Source organism: Phocoena phocoena, chromosome 10, assembly GCF_963924675.1.
Source record: "Phocoena phocoena chromosome 10, mPhoPho1.1, whole genome shotgun sequence".
Taxonomy (NCBI): Eukaryota; Metazoa; Chordata; class Mammalia; order Artiodactyla; family Phocoenidae; genus Phocoena; species Phocoena phocoena.
In genome coordinates this window covers 67,087,593-67,108,348 of record NC_089228.1, presented here as the reverse complement: position 1 = coordinate 67,108,348, position 20,756 = coordinate 67,087,593, and the positions used below count along the sequence as shown (strand labels likewise).

At 49.1% G+C, this 20,756-nt stretch overlaps 2 protein-coding genes across 2 annotated transcripts in view; one reads left to right on the top strand and one right to left on the bottom strand.

Moving 5' to 3' along the window:
• Nucleotides 1-13,241, top strand: BNIP5 (BCL2 interacting protein 5). The gene is made up of 11 exons (XM_065885954.1): nt 1-625; nt 2,019-2,096; nt 4,008-4,072; nt 4,308-4,548; nt 5,568-5,699; nt 6,884-6,942; nt 7,290-7,530; nt 8,398-8,529; nt 9,425-9,489; nt 10,892-11,134; nt 13,206-13,241. The coding sequence occupies exons 1-11, from the start codon at nt 1-3 to the stop codon at nt 13,239-13,241; spliced, it is 1,917 nt and encodes a 638-aa protein (XP_065742026.1).
• Nucleotides 13,242-17,090: 3,849 nt separating this feature from the next.
• PNPLA1 (patatin like phospholipase domain containing 1) overlaps nt 17,091-20,756 on the bottom strand; it is a 40,656-nt gene continuing 36,990 nt past the window's right edge. Inside the window, exon 8 of the mRNA XM_065885953.1 lies at nt 17,091-17,271. Coding sequence (XP_065742025.1) covers nt 17,091-17,271 — 181 coding nt within the window. The remainder of the gene's footprint in view (nt 17,272-20,756) is intronic.

Here is a 20,756-nt window from a genome sequence, read left to right as displayed (position 1 = left end):
ATGGAGCCGCCGCGGGGCCCAAGGAAGCCTCTGTCAGGGAGAAGAGCCAGGTCTCTGGACAGGCTGCAGAACCCCCAGAAGGATTCAGAGTCGTGGGACTGCCGGTGCGTTTCCCGGCCCACCAGCCCCTCCAGGAGGATGCTGCGCCGGACGGCCAGTGACGGGGCCAGGTGTCCCAAGAGCCCAGCTCAGTCTGTGGAGGCTCAGGGCACCACGGCTGCAGCCCTCAGCCCGGAGGAGACCAGGGAGTTTCTCCCCAGTGAGCAGAGGCCTCCGCAGGACACCAAGAAGGACAAGGCCCAGTGTCGGGCCCAGCAGGGTTGGCTGAGGACCATAATGAACATCTTATTTGGGACGGGCCCTGAGGAGCCCAAGGAAAAGATCAACAAGAGGGCCAAGGGGAAGGAGGGCCTCCCCGAGCCTGCAGAAACCCCCGAGACACCGGGCGAGCCAGCTCCCAGGAAGAAAGCCCACAGCAAGAAGGCCAGCCGCAAGAAACACGGTCACAAGAAACATGGTGCTGAGGAAACCAAGGGCATCCGAGATCAGGAGGTCAAAGGGCAGGAGGCCAAGATGGCTGGTGCCTCATGCTGCGAGAAGGCTGATCTGGGCCCAGCAGCTGGGGGTGAGCAGACCATGCCAGTTTCTATGGTAACCCCACAGCCACCATCCCCCACCCCAAGGGCTAGGGTGCTCTGAGCTGGCTGCTCAAAGCTCTCAATAGAGGGGGACTTGGAAGGTAGGGCCACTATCAGGAACAACACCACTTCTTTTTTTTTTATAAGATTTAAAAAATATTTATTTTATTTATTATCATTTATTTTTGGCTGCATTGGGTCTTTGCTACACATAGGCTTTCTCTAGTTGTGGCGAGCGGGGGCTACTCTTCACTGAGGTGCGAGGGCTTCTCATTGTGGTGGCTTCTCTTGTTGTGGAGCACGGGCTCTAGGCGCGCGGGCTTCAGTAGTTGTGGCACGTGGGCTCTAGAGCGCAGGCTCAGTAGTTGTGGCGCACGGGCTTAGTTGCTCCGCGGCATGTGGGATCTTCCTGGACCAGGGCACGAATCTGTGTCCCCCTGCATTGGCAGGCGGATTCTTAACCACCACGCCCACCAGGGAAGCCCAGCACCACTTCTCTGAGGTAGAGCAGCACCGTGGCTGAGAACTTGAGGTCAAACCCCAGTTCCACCACTCGCTGGCTGTGTGACCTGAGGCTGGCGACTTTCCTCTCTGAGCCTCCTTTTTTTTTCCCCCTTGATACAATGGAGATGATAACAGTTGCTATCTCGGGGGGTGGCCATGGCCCAGAGCTGACACGTGGGAAGTGCTTCATAAGTGGCAAATGTTATTGTTAGGTACTCTGGTTTGAGGAGCACAGACCAGGGAGAAATAGGAAGACAGAGGGGAATCAAGGAGGGAAGCCCTACCCACCAACACTAGTCTATATGTGAGGACTCGGGGTGGGTGACAGGGAAATAGAAACAGCTTGCTTCTGGGGTGCAGGTTCTAGACTTGGCTCCATCAGGAATAAACTTGCTGTGTGACCTTGAGCAAGTTGCTGTCCCTCTCTGGAACCTTTGATTCTCGTTTGTAAAATGAAGGAGCTGTTCCCCAAGATGCCTTCCTTTTCTGATGCTTAGCGTCCTGGAGTTGAATGTTCCACAGGCTGCTGGAGGAAGATGAAGGTTTGCCCTATAGGACTCAAAACTCACCACGTTTTTAATGGGGGAGAAGGGACACAAGGAAGATCCAAGATATTTTGGGGGTGGGGGGAAGGATATCTGGGTAGAGGCATCCTCTTTTCAAATGGAAACCTTGGTGGGTTTCTGATTTTTTTTGGTTAAGCCTAGAGCTGCTCCAGCAGTCCCTGTCCTGCTGTGAATTCTATGCTGTTTTATTGTGTTGATTAACAAAGTTGGAAGACTGTCACTGACACCCACACACTGCCCCACGCACTTGGTTTCATCTTTATTACAGGAGGGGAAGTTTCTGACCTCCGCCAGTTCTCCCTCCTTGAAGGTGGAGGTGCTGGAGTCCGGAAGGTTTCTTCCCAAGCCACAGGTCGCCAGGGGGAAGAGGAGCTCAGAAAGCCTGACAGTGAGTCAGAATCTTCTTAGTGACCTCTTTGCCTGCAGCTGGGGCAGCTGTTGGCAAACGAGGTGAAGTGCTCCCAGTGCCTGCTTAGACCTCTCAAAATGTGTGTGCTGATCTCACCGGTTCTGGTGCTTCTGGTCACATTTACATTAGAGTTTCACAGAAGGGAGTCTCAGGAATTAGACTGGCTGCTGGCAAATACTCCTGCCTTGTGTGTTGAGCATGGGACTTTTTTTTTTTTTAGTCATTTTTAACTCATAGAAGGAATATATACATATATATACATACACATATATATACATATATATTTAAATACAGAGAAGAGTGGAAAGAGTAGTTCTATGCACACTCATATACTCACAGTTGTTAACAGTTGGCCATATTTGCTTCATGTGTGTATAATTTTGTTGCTGAACCATTTTAAGTAAAAGGATGCTTCAACCTTAAATCTTAAGCACATAGCTGCAAGAAATAAGAACAGTCTCACACACAACCATAGTCTTGTTATTGCCCCTAATAAAAGAAATAATGCTGTATTAATCTAATTCCCTACAAAGAATGGGCATATTTTATTTTATATTTTATTTATTTATTTTTTTAATGAATTAAGTTATTTACTTATTTTTGGCTGCGTTGGGTCTTCGTTGCTGTGCGTGAGCTTCCTCTAGTTGCGGCGAGCGGGGGCTACTCTTTGTTGAGGTTTGCCGGCTTCTCATTGCGATGGCTTCTCTTGTTGCAGAGCACGGGCTCTAGGTGCACGGGCTTCAGTAGTTGTGGCACGCGGGCTCAGTACTTGTGGCTCGCAGGTTCTAGAACACAGACTCAGTAGTTGTGGCTCACGGGCTTTGTTGCTCCGCAGCATGTGGGATCTTCCCAGACCAGGGCTCAAACCTGTGTCCCCTGCATTGGCAGGCAGATTCTTAACCACTACACCACCAGCGAAGTCCCAAGAAGGGGCATATTTTAAACGATATGAAATGGAGAAGCTATGCATCTGTCAAAGAATAGCGAAAAGGCATTTAATTGGTTATTTTGCAGGATAATTGTTTTCTCACATGAGAGGGAGTTGTCAGGTAGACCGAGTCAAAGTACAAAAGCCTAACAAGATTTAGAAATGAGAGAGAAGAGAGGGGTGAAAAAACCTGCAGATAGCCTGGGAGGAGGGAATCTTGTTTGCACCTTCTTTTGTGTAATCTGATCAGCTGGCAACTAAGCAGAGGCTCCTTTGGGCACATTGTCTTTGGGTAAGTCGACTGGAATATCAAAGAAAACCATTTATGTTGTTTGGGCTTCTCTGTAAATGCTTGGCAGTGTAGTTGGGGCACCAATGGGGCAGGCTACCTGTGTCATGCCTGCTGGAGTGCCTCTGTCCAGCTTAGTTAGGCCTGGTCTCCATCATTTCCCCTGCTGGAATTTTGTAGGTTGGATCAACATTAGCCTTGCAAAGTATTTCCAAGCACAGTCTCTCATTTGATGGCCTGACAGTCTTCTGAGGGAACCAGGACGGGGATTATGATCCACACTTCACAGAGGAAGAGATGAAGGCCCAGAGAGATTAAGAGACTCACCCAAGGTCACACAGCTTGTCAAACCCCAAGTAGATACGCACAGATCTGCAATGTTCAAAGGAAATCATGGGGCACAAGTTGAATGCTTGAAGGACTGACTTGAAACGTCCTGCATAAAATTTCATGCTTTGGCCTAGTACCCTTCGCCTGTGGATCTTCCAAGCCTCTCTCAGAAGGACCAGTCCCTGGAATGTGGTGCTTCTCCCACACCCCAACTTCCGTGCTAAAGGAGTTGTTTTAAGAGGACCCTGAAGGCCCAAGTTGGTCTCAGAACTCCAAGACAGTCATTAGAAAGGATTCTCTGTGCATCTAGAAAGATTAACTGGGTGCATTTGTTTTCTTCCAGAGGATACCATCATCCAGAAGATAGTGGAACTTCTCCAAAAAGTGGGAGACCAGTTGGAAGAAGAGGTGAGGGGCAAACTGTCTGCACAGATGCCCAGGGGCCTGCTGCCTTCCCCTCCTCCTCCTTGCTCGAGCCCCACCTGTCCTTCTGGGCCTCAGTGCTCCCCTGCTCCAGGCTCTGTCACCTCCCTTGCCTGGGGCCACCCTGAAGCCCTTGGTTGCCCCTCAGTTGCTTCTTGGGGAGCTTTCCCCTCTCCTCAAGGTCAGGGGCTTGACTCAGTTTCTCTCATCTCCCCCACAGCAGCACCAAGCCTCTCAGCCAGAGGTGGCTCCTCAAAACCCAGCACCAGGCTTCAGGAAGAAACCCCAAGAGAGAAAGTCTAGCCTCAAGAAAGCCTTTTCTCATAAGAAACATGGTTCTGAGGAGCCCAAGAGAGCACAGGCTGCAGATGTTTCCGGCCCAGAGTCCCGGCCGCCCAAGAGGCCCAGCTTTCTGCCCCTGTGTGTTGGTGGCCATCGGCCCTCCAGCTCCAGGAGCCCAGGTGAGCAGGCTCACAGTTACCACGGCAACACTGCAGCTGCCTACTGCGCTGGAACCTTCCCCAAGGCTTGCATTGGCCATTTTCAGAGCTGCTATCCCAGTTCTGACTTTTGCTCTGCCCTAAGCAGTGTGGGGAGGGCAAAAGGGATACCTCCACGCACGAAGCCTCACTGTCTAGGCAACCCAGCTAAGCCCCTGGTGGAAATCGTGTTCAGGGATTTCCCCCAACTATGCTCATCTCTCCGTAGCCTCAGCTTCCACACCTTGGCAGGGTGTAGCATGTGCAGGAAGGAACTGGAGCCTGGGAGGCAGGAGACCTGGGTTCTGGGCTCCATCTCTGTGCCTCAATCTCCTTGCCTGTAAAATGAGACACTTCCCTGCTGTGTATCTATATGCAATCAGTCCTCATTTTATGAATTACACCTTATTATCCTCATTTCACAGACGAGGGAACTGAGGCTTAGGGAGGTAAAAGAATGTGTTTGTGGTCACATGGCCCATCAGTGATGGAGCCAGAGCTACAGGGAGAAAGGGTCAGCCTGGGTGTCAGGGAGGAACAGCCCAGCAGGTCATCTTGGCCAGAAGAATGTATACTTTAAAAAGGAGAAGGCAATGTTTAACACCAAAGAGTGGATCCCCAGTGGTGGGATTTCAGGCCGCAAGGGGAGATATTTTCATGTAGGGGGATCCTGGCTGTGATGAGTTTAATTCGTGCCAGGGCATCAGGCATTTACTCTCCAATTCATGGATCAAGTCAAGATGGTGGAGGGATGAGGTCTCCAGGGGAGGGAGGAGAGGGGAGCAAAGCCCAGGAAAGGCAGCTGTATGGAAGTGCAAAGGGATGAGGGAGCTTGGTCTTCAGTACATCAGAGCCACGGCCCTGCCCAGCAGCTCCCCGCCACCCCAGCAAGGCCTTTGCATGCACTAGCCACAGCGTGCACTTTGGAGTCTCTGCTGACTTCTGTGCATTAGTTAACACCCTCAGACTGATGAAGCTCACTCACCATTTCCTCTTCTCAGGTGTGGAAAAACCTGAAGTCCAAGAGGCTCTGTCTACAGACGGTGGGGATCCAAGTCCCTTCGGGCTTTCCAACCCAGCAGGAAGCCGGGGACCCGAAGAGGACCTGCAGCTGGACAGAGCCTCGGAACTCAGTCAGTACCCCCTCTCCTTTTCTCAGAGGCTCCTTGGAAGATGTATGGTCTGACCCCTCTACTTGCAGAAGAGAAACTGAACCAGAGAGAGGCAGTGACCTGTCCTTACCTGCCTCTGAGTGAAGCAGGCTGGGGAGGCAGCTCAGGGTCCAGAGCACAGGCCCCGAGCCAGGCTGCTGTTACTCTGTCTGAGTCTCAGCTGTAAAACCACAACAGTGATAACATCGTCCTTGGTGAGGCCAACATAAGGCGATACAAGGAAAGCATCGGCCCATGGCAAGAGCTCGATAGATGGTACGATCTTTGGGCCTGGATTCAAATTTGGGCTCTGACCTCTCCAGCTGTGTGATCTTGGACAAGCTACTTCATCTCTGGTCTCAGTTTCCTCATCTGTAAAATGGGGATAATAATAGTACCTACTCTCTAGAGTTGTTGGAGGCTCTAAATGAATTAATGATTATAATGCATTTGGAGCAGTACCCATGAGCAGCTAATAAATGTCAGCTGCCGTTTACTGTGACTATTAGTGTTGTCGTCATGTAGCCCAGCTTGAGAACATAGCCTCAGGAGAAGTAAAGAGGATAGGAAAGGGGGTAGGGGCCTTAGGAGAGAAGCTGAACCGATGGTAGCTGCCATCACTATTATTATTATTTTATCATTGGCAGAGTTGAGCCTAAGATTATATAATCACTGTCAGTTCTGTGTGTCTGAAGAACCACTTCCCCTACCTCCCCCATTCTGCCTTGTTTGCTTTTCACAGAAAATGTGCCTTGAAGGGGAATTGAGAAGGGCCCTTGTTCTACCTAGAAGAGGAGGAAAGAGCGGGGTGAGGGGACTTGTGGGGACCAGGCCTTTCGTTATGGTCTTGAGACACCTTCTCCTGGAGGCAGGGGCCTCGGCTGTTTCCTGCACCTAACAAGGCACATCTAGGCCCTTCCTCAGTGGTGAATGAATAAGTGAATATGTTCCCGTGAAGCCAGCTCTGCCCGCAGGTTACCTCTGAGGAATCTGTGGTCCCCATGGGTTGGGCCTGAGACAACCTTAAAAGGCAAGCTCATTAGCACCCCACCCTGGAGACCTGTGAGAATCATCCAGGGAGCGATTGGGCCTTAGGAAATGAAGACTGACCATAGAAAGGCTTTTCTCAACACTCAAGGGTGAGCAATCGCTTTGTTCTTTTTTAGAATTTATCCAGAAGATCATTGACCTACTCCAAGTTGCAGAGGAGCAGGGGGGAGACAAGGTGAGGAAGACATTCCCCATGTAGACCCTGACCCTCACTATGGACACCCCTACCCCTCACTATGGACACCCCTACCCCTACCTGGCACAATAACTTCCCTGCCCCTCCCCCAGTTCTACATCTTGCCAGAGCCTGGCTCCAGTCTCTCCTTCCCAGAGCCTCCTCTGACCGCTGCAGGCTGTACTTGTTTCCCCAGCTCTGAGCACCAATCACCCTCCTCCCCCGGCCACACCCTCTGGTCCATAGTGGGTCTCTGTTTGTTTCAGGCGATGGTCTCTTTCCTCCGCTCACTTGTAACCTCCTCAAAGTAAGGGACCCTGACTCAGTTTCTCTTATCTCCCCCACAGCAACTTCAAGTCCAGGAGCCAGAAGTGGTTATAGGAAACCTGGCCCCAACCTCCAGGAAGAAATCACAAGAGAAAAAGTCCAGTTTCAGAAAAGCCTTTTCTCATAAGAAACATGGCTTCAAGGAGCCCAAGAGAGGGGGTGCTGCTGGTGCTGCCAGCCCAGACTCCCGGCCGCCAAAGAGGCCCAGCTTTCTGCCCCTGTGTGTTGGTGGCCATCGGCCCTCTATCTCCAGCAACCCTGGTGAGCAGGCCTGGGGTTGCCATGGTAACAGAGGCTGCCTCTGGCCCCTAGGCTTCTCCAGGGTAGGGTCGGCCAGCTGCTTGGTGTCCTGTGCAGTCTTGACTTTCACTCTCTGCTCTGAGCTGAGTGGGGAGGTGTGGGAGGGCTGTGGAGAGGAGAAAGGGGTCGGTTGCTGCCAGGACCCACCCCTATGACACACACCTTCCCTCCCCCCGACCATAAACACCTAAAAACAAATGTGGTATGAGAGCGATGCATCTGTTCCTCAGATACATGCATCAGAATCACCTGGAAAGCTCATAGAAAAACAGAAACCCAGATTAGATGAAGTAGGATATGTCCTGGGCCTCTGTTTTTTCACTACACCGAACTATGAGGACCACTGGTGTACAACAAATTCTCCTGACATTTGCGGAGTGCCCGCTGCCTGCCACGTTCACACATATTATCTCATTTAACACCCCCACTCACAACCCTGTGAGGTCAGTCCTGTTACTCCCATTTGACAGATGGAGAAAGTGAGGTTCAGACAGGCTAAGTGACTTGGCAAAGGCTCGCAGAGTTAAAAGGGAAGTGGGCTCACTGGGTGGGACCTGTTGGTAGGCCTGCTTGTTTTCCTCCCAGACCATGAGGAGGCAAAGGGCGTGGTTGGAAGAAAGAATGAGATTTCTGGAGGCGCAAAAAGCACTGTGAACTCCTCTGAGGCAGGTCCAGTGGGGCTGGGGGTTCCCAAGGTGGCTGGGAAACCAGGACCCTTCTTGAGCCAGAGCCTTTGGACAGCTTCTTGTCAGAACCTGGGTTCAGCAATGTGCTGGTGGATTTGAGACAGGTGCAAACACACTCACACCAACTCCTCTTTGCCCTCAGATCCAGAGGACCTGGAGTTCCAGGAGTCCTCGCCTGCAGAAGGGGGGCCAGTTGGATCCTCAGAAGCACCCTCCCAGGCCAGAAGCCACAAGCCAGAAGCAGGACCTCAGCCACATGGAGCAAATGAATCTAGTTAGTGCCACCCTGCTCTCTCCTGGGACAGCTTCCCCGGGGCTTCCCTTTTGCGTGGATTTCACAGCCTGAATCCTAGTAGCGAACTGGGAAGACAGCTGACAAGTACCCCAGGAGACTCTAGAAGGGCAGAGAGGAGACAGGGTTGGCCTTTGAACAGGTGCTGGTGGGGCAGAGTTGCAGGTGGACAACCTTCTTCAGGTAGAGAATACCTGTCCATTCTGTGGGATGTAATTTCACCCCCACCACATGCCATTGCTTTGCCTGAATGTTTCATATAAAATTCCTGTCTTGCTCTGGGTCTCATAACCAGTGGCGCACCGGCAAACAAACTCTGGGTAAGGGCGGGGGGATTGGGGGAAGCCCTGATTTGTAGCATTTGCAGATTTCTGTGGTATAAAATTCCCACCACGGCCAATTTCAAGCTGCTGACAGTTTATAACAACAGGTCCACAAATGTCCTGAGTATTTACAATTAACTCTTGGTGCAAGCAAGAGTTTGCTTGCTTTTTATAGCCCAGGCTGATGGTACATTCCCGTTGCATCAGTAGCCATGGCATTTGCCCTCCCTACATTCTGAGGAGTTGTTCCTGGTCCCAGCTCCCATTCCTGACTACTCTGTAGCCTGGATAAGGTCTCAGTTTCCCCATCTGTCAGAATGGAGCTGAATGTGGTGACAGGTGAGGCTCGGCAGGCCGAATTGCCTTCTATTTCTATACAGCTAACCAAAACAAAGCTCACATGCTCCAGCCCTAGTTTAGGGGAAGATTTTTCTTTGCCCTTCACATCTAATCTGTGTACTGTGTTTTAGAGACAAAATACTTCTGCAATCGATGGATGGGTTATTACACAACAACATGTCAATAATCCCTCAATCCTTCTTTATTTTCCTTAGAGGAGCTGATCATCCAGAAGCTGGTGGCCCTTCTCCAAGAAGTGGATGGCCAGTTGGGGGAGCAGGTGAGGATTGCTCAGTCTCCACAAAGACTGGACCCAAGTTCAGTCCCCATCTTTGCGTCTGGGTGACCGTGGTAGGCCCCTTAACCTCTATGAGCCTCTGTTTTCTCTTTTGCAAAATGGGGGATAAATACCTACTTGCCAAGGTTAGTGCATCTATAGAAAATGCCAGACACATAGCAGATGAGATCAATGTTAACTTAAAAATAATATAAACCTATGTGGCTCCCCCTGCCAGCCGGGACCTCCCCCAGTCCAAATCCTCCTTGAAGTTCAGTTCACGAGCCACCTCCCGGGAAACCTCCTTCCCTGAGTCCCGCTGATCTCGTCCTCTGCTATCTGCAGTTCACTCTGTTTTGGCACGCACCTCAGTAATTATAAGGTCTCCAATTCTTTCAAACTTTTATTAGAGTTTCTTCCCTTGCTAGGTAGAGTGTAACATAAGGTTCCCTGCCTTTGAAAACCTCACAGACTACTTGGAGAGACAAACGCAGATCGCATATGAAGAGGAGTTACGTGTGAGCACAAGTCAGAGATGAGTCATCAGTGTAGCTGACCTTGTTAGAGCCTCTCCTTACCACCACAGAGCACCTGGCCCAGCTCCCAACTGCCAGTACCTGCATCCCTTTGCCTGAGGACTGGCCCCCAGAGCCATTTACCACCCACAGGTTAGGCCACAATGAGCACTCTCCACCTCCCCAGGAGCAGCCCTCAACCACTGGCTGATGCGAGCTGGTGTACACATACCCCAGCTCCCTTATCCTTTGGAGGGATAACTCTGTGGTGTGTGTTCTTCGAGGGTTCCCAAAGTGCCCCGAGGGGATCAGGCTCAGCTGCCAGCCTGAGTGGGATGCCTTCCCATTCTTGCCCCAGGTCTCCATTCCCCCATCTGTGTTTGCCAGGATCACTCACCACATAAGTGAGCTGCATCCGAGTCCTGGTCTCAGGATCTGCCTCTGGGGGGAACTCAACTTAAGACATTTAGGTATTAAGAGGGGGAGGCTTAGGGTGGGAACTAAAATTCATCCCACATCCACTTTGCATAAAACATTAAACTATCTCACTTAATCTCCTCCCCCCAACGACAGTGTTGGGGGGGGCACATATTATTACCCCCATTTTACACACGAGCGGTCACACAGCTAGTAAATGCTATTTACGCGTCTGTTATCTGAATCTAAAGACCTACATTTTTTTTTTCCCCCACTTTGTTCTGCTGGTACAGTTGTACCTTGCAGAACAGATTCTGAGAGGCTGGGGATGGTAGATGAATTTAACAAGGGATGCTTGTCCCAGGGACAATGAGGCACCCAGCCTGGCTGCATGGAGTTGGGGGAGGGAGATGCTGTGGGGAGGGGGCTCCCTGCTGGCAACACTGATGACCTGCCTTCATTTCTGCTTCCAGTTCAGGCAACACCCCAGCTTTAAGAAGATTTTTTACAAGCTCCCAGACTCTTCCCTCAGAAAGCTCATAGCCATCCTGCGCCCCCAGGAGGCCCACTCCACGGAGCCCAAGAGACCCTACTCGTTTGTCTTTGGCTTGGCTAACAAACGTGCCGACAGCAATTACCAAGCCGTCCTCAGCCTCACCGGCCTACACTACAGGCAACCGAGTTTTAGCCAGTTCCCATACAGGGAGGACCAGCAGGTGAGAAAGGGCAATATGGCACGAGGGGCCACAGACTCACAATCACAAGGACCTGCCTACGGTCCTCTCCCCTCCCCTGCTTACTTCAGGACTTCTGGGGTCCAGCTCAAATGTTACCACCTTGCCAAGGCCTTCTGAGACGATTCTACACCACAGCAGCCTCTTTTCCAAACCCCGCCCTCTTTGCCTGCTAATTAGCTAATCAGCATCTTCTTTATTTGGTCTCCAACTGGATGTGCATTTTCACACTTCTTGACATCAGTATGGGATATTGGACCAGCTACTATCTTAGCTCGCCCTCTTATTATTCCATGGGTTGTGCTGCTTGGCTTTCCAATTGAGACTGCTGTAAAATTTAGAGAACAAAGTAAGATAAGATTACATATCAAATAAGGTAGGTGAGAAGGATCCCTGGGGCTGTTTGGTTCTGGAAGGCTTCCTGGAGGCCATTCTTCACTGACCTTGCCTTGATTGATTAATTAAGAATAGCCTCTTTTTGAATTATGGTTTTCTCAGGGTATACGCCCAGTGGTGCAGGACAGGTGTAAAGATGCAGATGTAGAGAATGGACTTGAGGACATGGGGAGGGGGGAGGGTAAGCTGGGACAAGTGAGAGAGTGGCATGGACATATATACACTACCAAATGTAAAATAGATAGCTAGTGGGAAGCAGCATAGCACAGGGAGATGAGCTCGGTGCTTTGTGACCACCTAGAGGGGTGGGATAGGGAGAGTGGGAGGGAGGCACAAGAGGGAGGGGATATGAGAATATATGTATACATATAACTGATTCACTTTGTGATACAGCAGAAACTAACACAACATTGCAAAGCAATTATACTCCAATAAAGATGTTAAAAAAAAAAAAAAGAATAGCCTCTCCACTGCCATCACTCAGCCTTTTTTTTTTTTGGCATAGGGGGATCTTAGCTCCCCGACCAGGGATCGAACCTATGCCCCCTGCAGTGGAAGCTTGGAATCCTAACCACTGGACCGCCAGGGGATTCCCCATCACTCAGTCTTTTGACTGGTTTCATGCTTTTCCTAATAATCCCCCCTTCCCTGAGGCTGCAGGATGGTTCCTGTAGAGATAAAACTTAACGCATTTTTTTTTAATCTGAATTTTCTGTTGGACTCTAATAGAGATCTCCCCACTCTTTTCAAATTCTCTTAAGATGACCTGCTTACAAACATTTGACCAGATCTGTAGTGCAGAAACCACTGAGTGAAGTTGTGATTTTAAAGGAATGAAATGTCCTATTGGTGTTGGACACATAGGACCAGAACTTTTATATCCAAATTGTCCCCTGGGAAACCAGACCTTTATTGCAATGATGTCACCATCATTCGAACCCTTTGTCTTCTCCTCCTGGAATTACCTTTAGAAGCCATGTGATAAGGCTCTCAAGAAAGCTGGTCTTATTTCATGATACTTGTACCTCATCATTCGAATGGTTTTCCTAGTGGAAACTCCTCGTGACCTTAGACCTCTCTTTTCTCAGACTCACTGTCTTCTCCTGGAGAATAGGGATAATTTGCCCTCTAAATTGGGTTAGGTAATAGCTGATGGAGTGATCTGAGTTCTTTGTGAAAGATATTATAGAAACATCAATTCTGACATCCTCAGTAGCCCTAACTCCATCTTCTGGTTTTGCTAGCCATTCATTCATTTATTTATTCAACCAGTAGACATTCAGAGCTTCCTATGAGCCTAACTGTGCAAGATGCTATGAGAGCCTGTGGAAGGTCCTGCTAGTGGAAAAGGATAGAATGTTTACTGATGACAAAATTAAATATCAATTAAATGCCAAATTAGCACTAACTGAGGTCAATAAAGCAAGTTGGTTCCAGGAGCCTTCCAGGAAGTAGCAGGCATTGATTTTGACCTTTGAGGATGGAGAAGCTATAGATGGGGAGAAAGGACCAGTAGGACACTGCAGGCAGGAGATACTGTGTGAGCAAAGACCCAGAGGTGGGAGCTAGTGGGTTAACGAGAAGTCTGTTGTTATCAGCGTGGGACCCATACATAATTGGGCTATGGCTAAGACCTGTGTTCTTTTTCTCTTCCCAGAACGGCACAAATCCTCAGAGCCAGAGTCCAGATTGAAAGCTACGCTTTGCACTCAAGTTCCCTGAATTATCCAAACATCGGCAGCTTTAGCCAGGAAACCCTGAAGATGTCCCAATCCAGTGCTTCACAGACATGACTGAAGACAAGAATGGGCAGCCATTCTGCATCCTTGCACCGTTGTAAGCTTATCTCAGTGGAGAATGCAGAAATGTTCCTCCACAAAGCTGGAGGCAGAGGCCATGGGGGGAAATAGCACTGGACTGGGAGTTAGGAGACCAGGACTCCCCCTGCTCACCTGCCCCAAACTTGCTGCAAGACCCTGTCCACATCCCATGTTCCCTCTCCTCGTCAGACCTTGGATTCTGGGCCGGATTAGTGACCCATCAGATCTCTTCTGGCTCTATTATTCTGAAGTCTCTCTAAAGAGAGGTAGTAAGTGCTTTCACTCTGTGGCTAAATATACCCACCCCACAGAGCTGGAGGCAATCTTTAAGTACTGACCAAATGAATGAATGGGGGGAACTCTTTGAGATCTAGGCAATTTTTCCAGGCATTCTCTGGGAGGCCTTGGTCCTCAACTGGGATTGTGCAACCAGTGGTTCTATCTCTAAACTGGGAGCTAGGGAGGAAATGGGGGAGCTACCTCAGCAGGCACTGGTCCGGGAATCAAGGCCTTTGCATTCTGGGGCCAACCCCAGTGTGTAGTGCCAACTTATGTGCCCTTATTTTTTTTATCATGTGTTTTCTTGATCCACCAGGGCTGAAAATATGCCTACATCATGTAGAAGGCCTGTTGATACTTTCTTCAGATGTTGGTTTTAAATGTCCTAGTTTTAAAAATAAATTTTTGTTTAATCTCTCACCAGAATGTCCACATTCACTTAACAGATGGGCATCTATGTTTAACACATAATTTATTCAGTTGGCTGCACTGTAGGTGTCATTCAGATATGCTTGTTTGGAAGACCAGGAAGTGTTCTGGCCTCAGGGACACCTCCTGATTTCAAAGCACAGTGACTGGCGCATCAAAAAACAACTCATCAGTGTTGTTGTTGTTTTTAAGGCATAAAAAGGAGAAAGGAACTATTAGGGTTGCCAAATTTAGCAAAGAAAAATGTGGGTGGCCCAGTTAAATTTGAATTTCAGATATACAACAAATAATTGCAATGCTGGGGGCACACTTACACTAGGTCATTATTCGCTGTTTACCTAAAATTCAAATTTAACAGGGTATCCTGTATTTTTTATGGCAACCCTGGAACTAATGCAACAACAATTCTCTAATTACCTCAGAGCATCTGGGCCCTAAATACAGGCTTTGAGTTAAAACAATAGTTAACATTATATTCAATCCTCCCTTGCACACCAGGGAATAAGTGTTCCTGAGTTGTAACAAGGTTGAAATCCTCCCTCCCCTGGCTCACATGTCTCAGGGCCTCTGGGCACATAGTTACCTGCAAACAGCAAGACCTTCCTGGGGAAAAGGACTGCAGCCAGCAGGGCTGCTCCACGTAACTCCCAGGTGCTTCCTTTGACTGGTCTGGGCCGCAGAATTGGAGAAGGCAGAGGGTACAAGAACACCTGAGATCTGATTCTTCTCAGGCTTCTCAAAGGTACACTTAGGTTCCTCCAGGTAGAACCATCTGAAGGGGGCTTGTGTGGACTCTTGTTCCCTGACATGTGCCATAGCCTCCCACCCACCATGGGTTAAACTTGCATGTGTCCTTCTCAAGGGCCACAGTTTAGGGCTGTCTTCCACCCAGTCCACCGGGTGGACAAATCCTAAAATTCTAGGATTTGTTAAGCAAATGCATCTGAGGCCTGTGGGCAGCCCAGGCTTCCTTACTGGGTCTGGCTGGAGCTAGAGGTTATCCACACTCTGGGAAGCAGTGAGGTATTTTTTTTTTTTTTTTTTTTTTTTTGCTGTACGTGGGCCTCTCACTGTTGTGGCCTCTCCCATTGCGGAGCACAGGCTCCGGACTCGCAGGCTCAGCGGCCATGGCTCACGGGCCCAGCCGCTCCGCGGCATGTGGGATCTTCCCGGACCGGGGCTCGAACCCACATCTCCTGCATCGGCAGGCGGACTCTCAACCACTGCGCCACAAGGGAAGCCTTTTTTTTTTTCTTTTCTGGACAGGCTGGGAAAATTGAGGTTAAAGACGTCTTTCTTTCTTTTTTTAAAAATAAATTTATTTATTTATATTTGGCTGCGTTGGGTCTTCATTGCTGCATGCAGGCTTTCTCTAGTTGCAGCGAGCAGGGGCTACTCTTCGTTGCGGCGTGCGGGCTTCTCGTTGCAGTGGCTTCTCTTGTTGCGGAGCACAGGCTCTAGGCGCATGGGTTTCAGTAGTTGTAGCACATGGGCTCAGTAGTTGTGGCTCACGGGCTTAGTTGCTCCATGGCATGTGGGATCTTCCCAGACTAGGGCTTGAACCCAAGTCCCCTGCATTGACAGGCAGATTCATAATCACTGCGCCACCAGGGAAGTCCCAAAGATATCTTTCTTGTGGACCATTTTCACTTGGGTGTGAAGAGCCGACAGAGTCTGCCCTCATTTGGGCTGGGAAAGGGGAGGGAAGGGGACATAAAGCTTCCCGTTTCCTCTACAACCATGGGAGGACTCCATGAAGGCCAGGGCTGCCCACTCCACTCAGTTGCACCACATAATCCCTCAGGAGCTTGTAAAGGCTGCATGCCAGATGAGCCCCACCTGCGGACTTCCATGAGTGGCTGAGGTGGAGCCCACTGGTTCCAAGTCAAGCCTTTTGTATGCTGTGTGAACAAAAAAAAGCAACAGAAGGAGATGTGGTCTCTTGATGCCACAGGAAACAGGAAAGAGTGTCCATGGCTCAGCTCTGCCTGACCGCCAACAGTTTTGCCCTGTGGATGAGATCTTGGGGGGCTAGGATCTTGAAAAAGTGAACTCAGGCTAGGTTGGGAGGAAGGCCCAGAGCCCAGCCAGCTGGGAGGAGGCTGTGCTGCTCGCTCTTCAGTGCCCGTCTGCGCTGACGTCCATCTGTCTGTCCAGAGCAGAGTAGTGGAAGGACTGCAGGGAAGCTGGGAGGATGTTTAGACAAGAAGGCTCTTGCCTGGGGGAAGCAGGACCCTCTACACCAACAGGCTTGGTAGTGGTGGCATGCAGGTCCCCAAAAGGCCTGGGGTGAGAGGAGGGCATCTGAGAGCGGCGGGGAGAAGCCTTGGCCTTGCGGCCGTCAGGTTCTCTCCCATTCCAGCTCAAGTTTTCTCTCTCGGCTCACAGTTTCCTAGCAAAAGAACACAAATTCATCATTTCTAAGACCTGAATCAAGGACTTCCCTCCCCTTATTTCCACTGAGAACACTCCTCACAGATTTATATGCCTTGTGCATCCTGAGCAAGTAGCCAGGCTAATATGTGGAAATTGGAAAACTCAATTTATACAAAAAGCCAGTTCGAGGGTTCACTTTATTATACAAGGGTCTTTTGCAAAAGGAGGATTCCATTTGCAGAGCAGGAGTTGATAAAAGAGTGTTTGAAATATTATTCGACTTGCCAAAGTCTGGTTGGTGTTTGGTTTTGCAGGAAGAGGGAAGAAGTGGAGTGGCCTCCAGAGTGCGGAGGACAGTTGTTCAGACTGCACACTGCCCAAGGGTACACTGCCAATACAAAAGGGTAAGCACTTCACAGACATACTTACATGTCATTCATACAGCTTTCTAGCAGTTGGCAGTCAATTGTTCAAACGAAATCAGTGTATTATGACAACATTCAAGCAGCTGGCAGTCAAGTTCTGAAGGAAGGGGTGCTGTTTTCTCAGTGTACAAGGCATTATATGGGCTAGTGTTGGCCCTGACTGTGACCAGGAAGAAGCAGGTGAGGGCAGAAAGGAAGCTGGGGCAACAGGGCTCAGAGGTCACCACAGTATCCTGGGACAGAACAGGCAGTGTCCGGTCTCCAGGGACACACTGGGGAGTTCCACACCTCAGGGCAGCTGTATTCCTTGATCCGGCTGGGATGAGGTCTGTAGGTGACCCAAACTGTCTTGGAAGTGGAGAGCAGAGAGGAGTCGAGTGGGCAGGGAGCAGACCTGGATGCGAGAAGTTGAAGTTAAGCACATGTGAGGGGAAATGAGACAAAAAGGAGCAATTGGAAGCCCTGATTTCCAAGCCCTCCTCCACCTGCTGTGTGACCCTGGGCAAGTCACTTGCACCCTCTGGGAAACTGCAGGAAGACACCTGAAGAGCTCATCTTGGAGAAATGTTGGGATGTGGACTTGCACATTCTTGGATAATTTTCAAATCTGACTGTGTCATTTTGTTGTTTAAATCCTATGATGACTCCCCAGTAACAAAGGTGAAGTTCAATCTCATTAGCATGGCACTTAAGCCAGCCTGACCTACCCCCTGCCATGTTTCCATGTGCACCTCCAGGCCTCTCCTGCCCAAATGGAGGAACTAGACTAGACTTTGTGACTTCTGATTCTCACTCCAGTGCTCCTTCTACCCCAGGAGACTGTACCACTTGGTCAACATCAAGATTCTGGTGACAGACGATCTGGATTCAGATCCTGGCTCTGCCATCTACCAACTGTGTGACTTTGGGCATGTTACTTAACCTCTCTGTGCCACAGTGCTTGGAACATAATAACTACTCTATAAGTTTTAGCCATTATTAAATTCACCTTTGAATTAGTAACTTTTAATAAGTTACTAATTCCATAGTAACTCAAAGGAGGGGCTCTTTAATGGTGGAAATTTGGGGAGTCTGACAGACTTGGCAGCAATTAGAAGGATGTGGGTAGCAATCAGCAAGATGGACCTCCTCCTTTTCCATTTGTAGCCTGTAGGCAGTCTCTCAACTTCTCAATCTGTCTCTCTACTTTGAGGTCAGTTACACAACCTGAGTCCGATGACCAGCAGAGGATAAGACTAGCAGAGGAAAGCTAGGCTGATATATATATCTAGCCATGCTCCAGGAGGAGGGCATATCTGGCATTACTGCTGGTCCTGGAAATAAAAGGGACAGGGAGCAGACTTGACCCCAACCTGTAGCCTAAGCAGAGCTATCCCAGCCAACTCATAGCCCTATGAAAGAGAAAAAAATAAATAAATGTTTGTTTTGTAATCCACTGAGATCTTGGGGGAAGAGGGTCATTTGTTATACAGCATTATCATAGCAGCAATAACTGACTAATACAACCCACACCAGAGTATGGATTTGAACTTCTAATTTAAAACATACACACATGCATATTAATGTATGGGAGATTTACCCTGAGCTTTTATTCGAGACTCTTTCCTCTGCTGGGACAGATATCAGCTGGGGACCAGGAATTTACACAGGACTAGCCTGTGGATGTGACAATGTCTCTTGTGATTGTAGTTTTGGAACAGACCTTTCCTCTTCCTGGACCACTCCTACCTCTCTATGCCTAGTATTTTTAAGCCTTTTTTCCCTGCCCACTAACCTTGTATTTGAACTCAAAGCATGGAATTGCTTAAAATCAATTGGTAAATTGCCCCCAAGCAGTTTCATAACCTGTTCTATAAAGGAGCACTGCACACAGGATGTGTGACCCACTGACAACAGTGTTTTCCACAGCTTACGAATGTTGTTTTGTTTGTTTTTTATCACAGCCTGCTTCTTTATAAAGCACCTTGATTCCTAGAAGTTTATCAACCAAGGTAGCTCTGGTTGAACTGCATAGTTCCCAGTGATCTGATGTATGGGAAGAGGCCTGGCTCTGAAATCAAAGACCCGAGTCTGGACCTGGCTTCCAGAGGGCACTCCTAGCTGCAGGGAAGCTTCCCCACACCCATGGCAGACCTGCCTACATCCTCATGACCAAACCTGACCCTGAGCTTCTAGAGAGAGACTCAAAGTTCAGGGAAGTTTTGGGGATGGAGACCAAGGAACAGAGTGAGACTAATCCCAGGCAGCAGTGATCCTACAAACCCCAGAAACCACCAACTGCCCTCTGGGTCCTACACCTTTGCTGCCCATCCTTTAATCCAGAAAGTGGCACGTAGGTCTGCCCTACTTCCTGCAGAAGCTTTGAATTTCCTCCCCACCATACTGCTTCCTACCACCTACCAAGTACCTACTTGCCCAGATTTTGCAGTGGGCCTATGGCTGCCAGGGTGAGCCTCTGACCCTCATCTACCTGATACATCCCTGTGCCTACCCAGGGACTCCCACCCAGGACTGGATGTCTCATAGAAAGAGTTAGAAATTTTTCCAACCAATTAAGGCTTGAAGCAAATTAAATAGCAAGGTCTGTTCCATTCAGAGAATGCTTCAATAATCCTGTGAAATAACTGTAGATGATACCTGGCTTGATTTGGGTTTGAGGCTGGCATTTTGAATTTGTGAGTGTGTATGTATATAGGCATGTGCCTTTAAAAACAATTTTATGGTTCAGTAAAAAAATTAAGACTTGGTTTATATGGGGCTCACAGTTTGGCAAATTAGTTGGTTTTACTCTTGTCTTTGGTCTAAAGTTCAACTTTGGGGTAAATTCTTGAAAGTTTGGGATCAAGTTGAATTCATCTTTGATATCCCCAGAACCCAGAAGAGTGCTTGGCACTTAGTAGGTGCTCAGTGAAGGTTGACTGATTAAATCAACAACAGTCTAATATAGTCAAAAGCTATATAAGAAGCAGGCCTACATTGGTCAGAACCGTTAGCTGTAGGTTGGCAACAGTTAGGAACGCTACCTGTTGAGCCACACGAGCACCCACCTGTTTGTTTGTTTGTTTAATATTTATTTATTTATTTGGCTGCGTTGGGTCTTAGTTGCAGCACGCGGGATCTTTGTTGAGGCATGTGGGATCTTTCGTTTCTGTGTGTGGGCTTCTCTCTAGTTGTGCCTCAGGCCCTGTTCTCTGCAACTGTGGCCATAGAAAAACTCAGCCACTGCCAGAGCTACCCCAAGGCAGGAAGGGATGAGGTTGGGGGGCAGAAATACCCTTGATTCACCCTCTGATCTCCTGCTGCTGCATTCCACTGGCTAAACCCGCTGGCATTCAGTCAGCAAAGGAGTCTGGGTATTGCGGTTCCCAGAGAGGAAAAAACAAACAAACAAAACAAACAAACAAGAAACAGCTCCCCAGGCCCTCTCCCAGTCACTGCAAAGACAATAATGGAGTACATGTTAAACAACCCAGCAACCCAGACAGTTGGTGCGCATTATGAAAAAAGATTTTCTGGGGACAATCTACAACATAGGAATATTAGCCCTCTTTTTATGCTGATAGAAAATAATTTGGATTAAGGGAAGTTTTTGGTAGAGTCTCTTAACTTATACTGTGCAGGATCCACCAAAGGCTAGAATGTAGCATGCCTGCCAGCTCTTTTGAACGGAGACATCAACAGAGAGTCAGATACGAGGAGGGGTACACACTCTCCCACTGCGTTTAGAGAAGGTACATTCCCCAGTGTGCACAGCAGGGACTGGGGGGAATGACACTGTCAGTATGAATAGGCTCATATCCCACACATTGCCTCCACTGAGGAAGAGAGAAGAGGGAGTGGTGGTCTGCGAACGGTAAGGCGATGGACTGAAATCACATC